This window comes from Lissotriton vulgaris, chromosome 1_1, assembly GCF_964263255.1.
Source record: "Lissotriton vulgaris chromosome 1_1, aLisVul1.2, whole genome shotgun sequence".
In the NCBI taxonomy this organism is placed as follows: domain Eukaryota; kingdom Metazoa; phylum Chordata; class Amphibia; order Caudata; family Salamandridae; genus Lissotriton; species Lissotriton vulgaris.
The window spans coordinates 87,134,913-87,147,024 of NC_141685.1; the positions used below are offsets into that span (position 1 = coordinate 87,134,913).

The window sequence follows — 12,112 nt, forward strand, 5'->3', positions numbered from 1 at the left end:
CTGGACGCCCTATTTCTCACGGAGACGTTGCTACACGCCAGCTCAGGCCCAGACATAGCGGAAGCCCTCCCGTCTACTTATGCCAAAGCCAGAATAGACCGAACCATTGGTGTTGGGGGTGGCATAGCTGTTATCTTCAAAAAATCGGTGCAATGTACCCTGGAACCAGTCTCCTTGAATGCCTGTGAGATGGCCCTATTTAAACTTCAACTCCACCCGAACTTTACCTTCACGGGTCTCCTGATTTACCGACCACCCGGCCCTCCTCAACCCTGGGCAACCCAACTAGTGGACTGGGTCGCCTCGGTCCGGATAAACTACAGCAATATGTCCATCTTAGGCGACCTAAATATACATTTTGACGACCAGCTAAATAAACCAGAGTCAAACCTAATCCATGATCTTGCTGCCATGAATCTCACTTTGTGGAACTCGGGGGCCACACACAAAAGAGGACACCTTCTGGACCCTATTTTTTCCAGTCTTACACTGTCACTCTGCCACCCAGCCTTGCCCCTACACTGGTCTGATCATTTCCTTATAAATTTCAGCGTGTCTGACCACATAAACTCCTGTCCCTCCGGCAGGACAGGACAGTCCGGCAACAGAAACTGGAAGAAACTGGACATAAACCACCTTATGTCCGTCCTAGACTCGGCACCCCTGGATAATTTATTTGACACCGAGGACATAGACATTGTAGCTACTAAAATTAACAAATGGCTATTAGGAGCCTTAGACACCTGCCTTCCCTTGACTCGTAAAAAAATCACAAACCATAACCCTCCTGCATTATGGTACAACGTGGAACTGAAGGCAGCGAAATCCAAGTGTAAACGCCTGGAACGACTCTGGAGGACAGACTACTCTCCTACAGCCTGCCTGACCTACCGAAACGAACTCAAGCTCTATCATAAAGCTTGCTCCACGGCAAGAACCAACTACGTGGCGAAAGCAATCTCAGAAGCCACAAACAAATCCAAAACTCTTTTTAATCTCGTAAAAGAATTAGCGGGCTCAAATACATCAGCCAAACCCCCTCCATTGAATAATGTCCAATGTGAAGAATTGGCGCAGTTCTTTACTAAAAAGATTGAGACCATCTACCAGGACATTTTAAAACAGCACCAGATACAAGCAGAAACTGTCCTGGACCTCGATCCAAAGGGAGAGGCCATTTCCCCTGCGCAAAACCCGCCCTACGTGCCATTAACATTCTGGCCCGAGATAAATGTTCAGGGTCTTCGAGTCATCTTAGGTAAAGTAAAATCTGGCTCTCCTATCGACCCCCTCCCAATCTCTGTACTGAGACTCCTGGACCCCCCACAACTCTCTGTCATCTGCCAAACTTTGAATTTGTCCCTCACCACAGCAAAGGTCCCAGCCATGTGGAAACATGCCAAGGTGTCACCACTTCTCAAGAAACCATCGGCGGATCCGAAAGTGCTAGCCAATTTTCGTCCTATATCCCTCCTACCTGCATTCTCCAAAATCTTGGGGAAACACGTCCACGGACACCTTGCCAGTTTCACGGAGGTAAACAACATACTTCACCCCTCCCAATCGGTTTTCCGCCCCGGCTTTTCCACTGAGACGACACTGCTCGGGGTCATGGAAAATCTTCGCCTTCTAGTCGATAGAGGTGATTCCGCTGCGCTGATTGTACTCGACCTCAGAGCAGCGTTCGACACCATCTCTCACCGCATTTTGTTAAAATTGCTCTCCACCATGGGAATTAGGGGCAAAGCACTGGACTGGATATCATCTTTTCTGACGCTCAGGACGTTTCAAGTCACCTCTAGTACTGCGGCCTCAAATGTCCACCAATCCCCCTATGGTGTCCCTCAGGGATCGGTACTGAGCCCCCTGCTTTTTAACTTATACGTTACCCTGCTAGCTCAGATCGCCGAAGCAGCAGGCCTCAACATGTTCACTTACGCCGACGATTCTCAAATCGTATTTTCACTCTCCAACGGAGACCACGACTCCTCCTCCCTCCTGCAGTCTGGCCTTAGGAGCATTGCCACCTGGATGAGAGAAAACATGCTCAAACTTAACGGCAGCAAAACAGAGGTCTTAATACTGGGCCCTAATCAAAACCTCTGGAACCCAAGACATTGGCCAACTGAAATGGGCTCCCTACCCATCCTGTCACAAAAAGTACGAAACCTAGGCATCATCATCGACAACGGCCTTACTATGGAACCCCAAGTCACCAATCTGACATCCACCTGCTTCACCATCCTGAGGTGGCTCAGGAAAATTATATGGATGTTACCAGATGACACTCAACAATCAGTGGTCAACGCATTAATCACCTCCCGCTTGGACTACGGTAACGTCCTCTACCTAGAGGCTTCTAAAGCAGTCATGCGATGCCTTCAACTGGTGCAGAACGCCGCAGCTAGACTGCTTTGCAAGTGCCACAGGAGGGAATATATGTCCGGTCACCTTAAAACGCTCCACTGGCTACGAATTGAAAATAGGGTTAAATTCCAAACCCTTAGCCTAATGCACAGAATCAAATGGGGCAATGCACCTTGATACCTGCAAGCCCTCGTTCAAGCCTACACGCTGGCTCGCTGCCTGCAATCCTCATCTCAAGGCCTTTTTTCAGTTCCCAGAATACGCCTAGTGAGGATGGGGGGTAGATCTTTCTCCCTTCTGGGCCCCAAGCTCTGGAATTCCCTTCCTCAACACCTACGCCTGGAGACCCACTATACCCACTTCCGCAAAGCCATCAAGACCTGGCTTTTCAACCAGTAATTTGCTCATGCCTCTCCCCTGAGTCTCTCGCTCCTGCTTTTGTGGTTTAGTATTCTCTTAGCGCCGGGAAACCCTTATCGGGTAGCTTTCTCGCTCTATAAACCCAACAAATAAATAAAATAAATAAATAAAGCATATAGACCTAATCCAGGCAATGCACCAAAGTTCCACACTCATGCCAATCGCCTGACCAAAGCAATAGGCTATGTCCAAGTCACAACATAGTACTGACTGCTGCAACACATCTATCCTGAATAGCTTGTGTTCGCCGACAGAGTTTGGGCCACTGTTTCCCGCAGGGCATGATTATATTTGGGAGCATTGTCAGTCAGACCCCTCAGGATTTAGCGATGTGCGAAAAAAAATCGCCAGTTTTATAACAAGCCTGCACTTTTCATAAACATGCCAGTGAATGCTACCTCGTCCTTGCATTGATCCAACGCTCGCCAAGCCAGGTGTTCCCTGGACCGGAAACAAGCAACTGGGACCGGTTTCGGGGTAACACCCCATATCAGCCAGGATGCTTGTTTCCGGTCCAGTTGAGACCTGACTTGGCAGTTCGGTCTGGACTGTTCCCATGAGGCACATGGTCAAGACTGGTTTGCATATGGCTGGGCCTGAACTATGGTGGCGAAATGAGCTAAAGAACGATGATGGATTCAACCCAGATCTGTGACTGGGGGTGAGTTTCTGAAAAGTTTCAACGCTGAGGGTATTCAAGGGCTTTAGTGAATTGGACCTCAGGATCTGCCCTGACAATAGATCCTGAGTCTTCGTCTCAGATACTGCGGACCTTTCTGCTCCAGGGCTCTGTAGGCGAAGATTAATGCCTTGAATTTGTTAGGCAAAACAAGGGTACCCTGTTAAGCGAACCTGGGGTTGTGATGTATATAAAAGGAACAATGGTTCAGGGATGGCCTAATTAGGTCCAAAGATACAAAGAAAAAGTTGTTTTATCTAGATATTGAATAAATTAGGGAGCACAGTATGTAGGGCAACATGTGTACTTTTAATCGGTATGGTTGCCAGTTGGCATTACACAGGCTCGTTCAGGTGCTCACTTGAGTGAAAAAAATGCGTAACGTGACTAAGTGAAAGAGAAGATACACGAAATATCACAAAGACAACAACAGGAAATCCACAACGATATATACAATGGGGGGATTTTCATTGGGGGGTTGACGGCGTTTCACTCTTTACTTAGTCAAGATCATCATCAGGACAGGGTGAGCAGTCCGAAACTGGAGTAAAGAATGAGCTCATGTTCGCACGGTGCCCTACTGGACACTTCATTAATACAGCGCCTTTGTGCTCCCAGTGCCAGAGTAATAACAGTTGGCATGCTTTTAGTTTAGTTCACAGTTTTTTGCATAAAACATCCCAAGTGCGGAAGGGATTAGAGCTAATGAGTGCTTAAGTAATTGGGGTAATGATACCAGGGTGACCTTTACACAACGCGCTGTGTCGCATACCTATACTTACTAATTACTAATTAAGGGAGCAGGTAAATGAAGAGGAGAAGTGTCTGGGGCACTCTATGTAGGTTCAGTCTCTTCGAAGCCTGGTTAATGTAGCACTCGAGTATGGAAGGATCTGGGGCGAGTAAGGCACAAAATCAAAAATCAAACCCAATTGTCCATAAGTAGGGATTCTAGTCTGGGTCTTAGCGGTACATAGTGGCTTCTTACTTGCAACTCAGTTGGAGTAGAGGGTCCTCTACATCAATTAATGACTTCAAGTGAGTATTTAGAGGTCATAGTCTACAAGAGATTAATCACACAATATGGAACACGGTACTAATTTATGAAAGGGTGTAAATTACAGTTAAAATCTTGAGCCATGCTTACTTGAGTATACTTTGTGGAGGATATCATATTTAAAGAGGGTTTTTAGAGGATTGTTCAAGTCGAGTCCTAAAAACAAGGTATAGATATTTTCAATTAAGATATCCTTGTTGGTACACCCTTATTTAGGTCCACTAAAATTTTTGGGGTTACATAATACACTATCCGCCTTGGGGGGCTGACCATTAGTGAAATCGTGGGCTCAAATAGGGCATAAGCATAATTACCAATACAGTCTCTGATTCACGTCTGAGATCTGGATCTGTAATTAAAGTGGCGGGAATTACAAGGTTGAAACGGGAGGTCATGTCCAAGCAGCAGGGTCCGCGGGGCAGGCAGGGACACTTACTAAATCGCCGTGTTCTGGGCCGGGATAGCTTTCCTGCTCCACGCGGCGGTCGCGCTGAATGCTGTTGCTGCATCAGGGGGCGGGGGGAGGGGGCCAAGGTAATAATGGCTTCCAGGCATGTTTGATCCTACGCGCCCGCACAAGAAGTCATGCACAAGTCGCTCTACTGACTGCTAACACGCGCCTGCGTGTTGGAGCCGCATGTGTAAGATGCAGGAGAGACACTACCCATTTGCGCATGGCTAATGGTTCCCTCGTTTCCAGGATGACATGTTTAATCATTAATGCTATGAGTTCAGTATACATACTTAAATTTCGGGCTTGGGAATAGCCCTTATTATGTGCCGTAATTCTACTTTAGTGTTGACATTTAAATTCAATTGCGGACTTAAAATGAGCCCCTATTCAAGAAAGTATTTAATCTGGCAATACATCTTTTGGGATCAGTAGGTAATAGCTAGCTAGTATTTCCTGCAACCCCTTGTTGGTTATTAAAAATTACAAGTTACAACAGGTATATGTGCTAATAATTATAATGTTCATATTTTCAACCACAGGGCTTGAGAGTAGCCCTTTAACGCTCAGTTGTGCTTAGTCCAATGTATGTGCTGATATTTACAATGCGCGTGATGACCCTAAGGGTTCCATAGGTAAGGCAAGTTTAGATATACAGAACTAGCCTCCTAGCTGTAAGGATATATTGATTACAGTGCGCATTCAGCCTAGGAAAAGTACAAACACATAAGGGATGCGGTAGCGAATTCCATCATTCACAATCATTTAGACTCCTGAGGCGGAAGCCGGGAGGTTAGGGAATAGATCATTTTTTTTTTTTTAAACATGCTAAATTATTGCGAGCACTGTTTTTTAACCTTATTGTATTTTGCACTTTGCCTATTTCAAGCGCTTTGCCGTTTGTATTCCCCGCTTTTAATTCCCTTCCCCCTCTCACCACATTGTCCTCACCTGCTGGAGTATCATGACAGGGACCACCGGGGCTTAAGGAGCCGATTTGGGGCTTCTCTGGACCTCCGCCCTCGATCTCTTTCGGCACTTTTAGTGGCCGCCATTTTGGTTAGGGACGAGGACAGCGCTCTAGTGTTCGGCCGATTGGGGGCCCAGACACTATAAAATTGATCCCTCTTCTCGTCCGCGCAGCGGGTGCGCCGATGGCGTGCCAGAGGCAAGCCCGTCTGGGCCCGTCCGGGCCTGGACCGGAACCAGGGCCACCCCCCCTGGCCCTGGGCTCATTGATACTGATACTCCCAGTGCTCTCATTCGTTATTCCTCCACTCAGCTGCGGGATCTCAATATACCCATTACTAACCCGCGCTGCCGGAACCTGTCACCCCCCAGTTGCCTTGTGTCCGCCCCTGCCCCATGCCCCGGTTGTAACTACACCCTCCCATGCCCTACTCCTTCTGCTCTCAGAATCTGCTCCACCCCTAAGCGCTACTTTCGCGCAGCCCTTATCAACGCTCGCTCTCTCCCGAAACACAGCTTACAAATCAGGGATCTCATTGTACACCAGGATCTGGACATCCTGTTTATAACTGAGTCCTGGAGAGACGCTGCCTCTGGCCCGGATTTCTGTTCAGCCACACCGGAGGGATTCTGTGTGGCAAGACAGGATAGAGTTACCGGGAGAGGTGGTGGTCTAGCCATCATTTATAAAGGGGTTCTGCAATCCAAAATTGAACCCATTCACCGACTTAATTGCGAAGCCTGTATTTTTTCCATCACACTTAACGATAATCAAGTCTTCAGGGGAATTCTTATATACCGCCCCCCAGGCCAGCATACCCACTTCCTGTCGACTCTGGTTGAACTTACTGAACTTTCCTTGAGCCACGCTGATTGCACCATTCTGGGGGACTTCAATTTTCATCTAGAAGCCTTAGGGGACAGAGATACCTCCCAGCTGATCTCTGACCTACTCGCTGTAGGACTAAAGCAGTTGGTGGCATCCCCCACCCATCAAGCAGGCCATACGCTTGATGGTTTGTTCACCAATAACTCTAACATCTTACTGTCTACAGTTCTCCTTGTAGTATGGTCAGATCATTCTGCAATAATTTTTACCATCCTGGCTCATAACCCCAACCCTCCGCAATCCACTGCCCGCACCCCTATTGTTACTAGAGCCTGGAAAAACTTGGACTATCCTCTTCTGACTAACATTCTGACTAAATCCTCCTATGAGGCTTCACCGCACCCCGCGTTACTGTCCAGCAGTTACCAGGAATGGATTCAGGATGCCATTAATCAAGCAGCCCCACCTAAAACCATTATTTCTAACCGGGCCACCCCATCTGCTCAATGGTTCTCAGAGGACCTTCGGCTACATAGACAGTATTGCAGGAATTTAGAAAGGCGTTGGCGCAAGCACTATAGGCCCTCGGATAAGCAAACTTATAAAGATGCACTAGCGCTATATAAGAAGGCTATAATTAAGCACAAAAGTGCTTTCTTTCTCTCTCAGATCGAGTGCGCACAGAACTCGGCCAGAAAACTTTTCCAAGTAGTCGATTCCCTCTCCAATCCCCCGACAGCGCCTCCTATTGAACCTACACAAGATCTGTGTAATGCCGTGACAACGTTCTTCTATACCAAGGTCATGAACATCTATTCATCTTTCTCTCCCCCTACCTGCTTGGACCACATAGACCCTTTCCCCTGTCCCTCTTCCCTCACTCCTACCTTCTCCAACTTTCACATGGTCATGAAGGATCAGATTAGCAAGCTAATCACGTCCATTAAATCTGGGTCCCCACTAGATCCCTGTCGCCCTTCTATACGGAATGCTCTAAGAGAGGTCATCACCTCTCCACTCACGGAACTATGCAATTCCATCTTCCAAACAGGTACTTATCCCGAAATTTGGAAAAAGGCGGTCATTAAGCCCTTGTTAAAAAAGCCTTCCCTGGACCCCGCTGACTCTGCCAGTTATAGACCTATCGCCTGCCTTCCATTCCCGGCAAAAATATTTGAAGCTATTATGAACAAACACAGCTTTCGGATTTCATCGATTGCCATCAGCTTCTAGACGATACCCAGTTCGGCTTCAGGAAGGGCCACAGCACTGAGACGGCTCTAATAAAGGCCTCAGACGAGATCAGAACTATAATGGACCAGGGTGGTGCAGCAGTCCTTATACTTCTGGATCTGTCCGCTGCCTTTGACACGGTCGATCACTCCATTTTGATCGACCGTGTCACATCCCTGGGGGTGACCCACCTTGCCAGGGATCTCATTGCTTCATTTCTGGCTAACTGCACTCAGGCGGTAAAACTGGGCACCTTTTATTCGCCCATCTTCACCCTTCCGTGCGGGGTACCCCAGGGCTCCTCGTTAAGCCCCACATTATTCAACATATATGTGGTGGATCTGGCGAGAGTTATTAAAGCACACGGACTCCGCTTAACCACCTACGCGGATGATACCCAATTGGTGCTGGCGGTCCATAAGGATGGACCAGCCGTGGCCGCAAGATTTCAGGAGGGGATGTTGGCCACCGGCTCATGGATGTCAAGCAACTTCTTAAAATTAAACTCGGACAAGACCGAGGTGATGACCTTTGGCAACCTCTCACCGGAATGGTCTTCCACCTGGTGGCCCAGTGAAATGGGCCCACCTCCCACTCCGGTTGCGAAGGTCAGAAACCTCGGTATCTTGTTCGACGAGAAGTTGCTGTTCAAACACCACGTGAATTCGGTGGTCTCATCGTCCTTCTACACTTTAAAAAAGATCAACAAATTGCTGCCATATCTCCCCTCAAGGGCGGGGAAAACTTTGATCATCACTCTCGTATTCTCTAAATTGGACTACGGCAACGCCCTCTTCCTAGGCATGCAAGAACAGACCCTAACTAAACTACAAACGGTGCAAAACGCAGCGGCCAGAATTCTGTTAGACATTCCCAGCCGCCGCCCCACTTCTCTGGCCATACGTCACCTACATTGGCTTAGAGTCAGTAGCCGAATTAAGTTCAAGGCACTATGTATTGCCTATAAATAAATATAAAGCCATCCATGACTCAGGACCTAGGTTCCTCAAAGAGACCTTTCGGATCTATGCTCCTCAAAGATCCCTTCGTTCGGCGAATACTCACCTCCTCCCCGTTCCACGTACCAGAACCACCAGCTGGGGAGACAGACGCTTTTTAGTGGCAACCCCCAAACTGTGGAACTCTCTTCCTTTGTTTATCAAAACCAGTCCAACTCTTATCATCTTCCGTAAACTCCAGAAAACCTGGTTATTTAACCAATGATCTATCTGGTAGCTCTCCGCCCCAGGCAGTCTAATATGCGCCGAGACACCTTCGGGTAGTTGTGCGCAATAAAAATCTCAAAAACATAAACATCATCGCTTTGTAGGTTATGAGATATCTTGATATGTAGATATGGTTAACACAAAAAGTAACATTAGTAATTTCTGTACAAGGTTAGCATAGTGGGTGACAAAAGGCTCATCAGGTTAGACCTATGAGGAGGACAACTGGTTCAAGGTACCTTGGTGGCATGGTATTAAATACAGGTATTCCACTCATCAAGAGTGTTCAGTCCTTTTTCAATTGTCTTGCAGTTATAGATCCATTTCTATATATATAGCAAAAGTAGGGCAGTTGGGCTGTGGAAATCGTGCACATGTGAGGGTATAATGTGGAGGTGCCGGAGACAATTGTGAGTGCTCTTATTAGGCTTAAAGCCATTTTGATCATCATCCAGTAGTGTTCGAACGACATTATGTAATCTCAAGGCTATTACGTTTGTACAGGCTTTAGTTTCGATATTATTAATTACTGAAATCGAATTATAGAAGGCACTGAGTTGTGGGGATTTATGCGGCTTCAGAGTAACTGAAATAACCGCCCCTCACAAGAAGTCAGAAAGCGTGCAATTCACAATGCCCTTTGAAACATCAACTTTAAATGCAGAATAACCAGAAAGGCACATTTCTTGAAGAATTTAATAGTACACCCCTTGGGGCCTGGGTCCTCCCTTGACAGTGCCCACACTGAAAGATCTCTTATGGTGGAATTTTGAAGTTTAGCAGGAGGGGGATGTACACAAAAATATAACATTTCGTAGTAATGGGTGAATGTCTCTGTAATATCTGTACTTGACCCTCAGTGGATAAAATCGAAGGGACAATTCTTGACATATGGCCTTTGTTTGGAAGCCAGTACAAAAATTCCCAGCCTGGTCATCCACTTCATACTTTGGGAATATAACTAACCTGTCCATCCAGTAATATCAATCTTTAGTGTGGTTCTCGGATGTTAAAGGAGTTGAACTGCTTTGGTATGGTCTGCGTTCACCTCCTTCTTTTCTACCTGAATAATTTGGTCTTCTGGGTCAGTATTCTCCCTCTTCCAATTTTCGAGCTGACCTCTAACCTGAGCCATGGTATTTCCTCTAGTCACTACCTTGAATGCTTCCCAAGCTGTAACTGCTGAGGAGACTGAACCCGCAATAATGTAAAAATAATCTATGATCTTATTCCGCAGATGTTTCAAAAGAGTATCATCTAACATTCAAACACCATTTACCCTTAAACTCCCATCGTCGATGTCAGGAGGTTTATAGGACTGGTGAATGATCGGAGACCCCACTGGAGAGAATGACATGTTTACCTTTGTCGTCTACGTGAACTGTCTGTACTGAAAATGGGAAGGACCTACAGAGGCAAATGGGGAATGGCGATCCCTTGTGGACCACTGAGTAAATCCTGGATGATTGACATGTGTGTATACATCCTACCCAAGAACACACACTTTGTACCTAGTAAATGAGTCTCCTGAAGTAACAGGATATCAGGGGTGTGATGATCAACAAACAACATAAAGGCCCCATCTCAATTTTAGTTTTTAAACCATTATCATTCCATGACTTTATACTATATCCCATCTAAGTCTGACAACAATTTGTTAGTCATTAGAATCAAAGCGATCCTGTACAACTTGCGGGGGCATGTGCCTGGTAACCCGAGCAAAATGAAACCCTGAAGAATCTAACCTAAAATCCCTACCCCTAACATCCCCACCCTATATTTCCATCGTAGAAGCATCAGTCACCCCAAATCATATGTAATAATCACATGTGAAACTCAATGGCAAAAAATGAAAATAGAAACAAGCAAACAAAGGAGTGTTGCACTTTGAATGAAGAGTCCCTTTTCTTTCTCTTTCAGGGGCTTTGTATTGTGCAGAAAAGCTGAACATGAAGTCAGTCCTTTCATAATGGTCTCTGTTGCCACATGCGTGTTATTTCCCCCAATCCCAGGTATGGTGAAGACTGTCTGCAGCAGGAGTAACCTCTACCCCCAATGACTTAAGGTGTCATAGATTCTTTGATGCCTCGTCGGTCGGTTTTCGTAGTGTTCTTTGCAGGATGAAGATATTTAATCAGACGCCCTTTCAATCGCCCGGATGCGTCAGCTGAAAACATTTTAAAGGAAATATCTTGACCCAGCCCAGTGGAGCAGAGGTCCTATCCTCCACGCCCATTTGTAACACTAAGAGCAACTGTGACATGGTTATCCCCTGTTTCTTGCTGCCTGGTTTTTGATGTAGTTTCAATTGTAGTGCACAGGGTCTCCTGTGCCAGTGCTTTTTCCCAAAACATATCCACAATTGGTATGTCTGTCCCCTGTAAGTCACTAGTAAATGGTACCCTGGGTACCCAGGGCCTGGGAGCTGAAGAGGGTCCCCTCGTACCCTCCTCAGTGGGACCATGCCACAGCCGTTGCAGCTCGCATGCCCCTGTGAAAGCGAAAACAACAAGGTTGGCATGGCATTCTACCTGGGGTCCATGCCAGACAACACTGCCTGAAGGTATAGGTAAGTCACCGCTCTAGCCGATCTCACAGCCCTAAGGCAGGGTGACCCATACCACAGGTGAGGACACATCTGCATGAGCAGATACGCCCCTACACTATTAGGGTCCGTTCTTTAATATTCTAAGTGCCAGTGAAGCCAAACAGAGCACATGGGCTGGAAACTCGACAGCTCGATTTCCACAGCACCATGATTGCTTCCCTGAACACAGGGGTGTTTGGTACCAAACTACTCCTTTCGATATATCCACACCAATGCCACTGTGAGATTTATTGTACCATGTACTCAGAGGGCACCTCAGAGGTGCCCCCTGAA

General features: G+C 46.8%; 1 protein-coding gene across 1 annotated transcript in view; it reads left to right on the forward strand.

The window, feature by feature from the left end:
- The window catches only part of LOC147737478 (uncharacterized), a 70,235-nt gene that overhangs the window by 23,375 nt on the left and 34,748 nt on the right, over positions 1–12,112 (forward strand). The window contains exon 6 of the mRNA XM_086952132.1: positions 588–1,536. Coding sequence (XP_086808258.1) covers positions 588–1,536 — 949 coding nt within the window. The remainder of the gene's footprint in view (positions 1–587; positions 1,537–12,112) is intronic.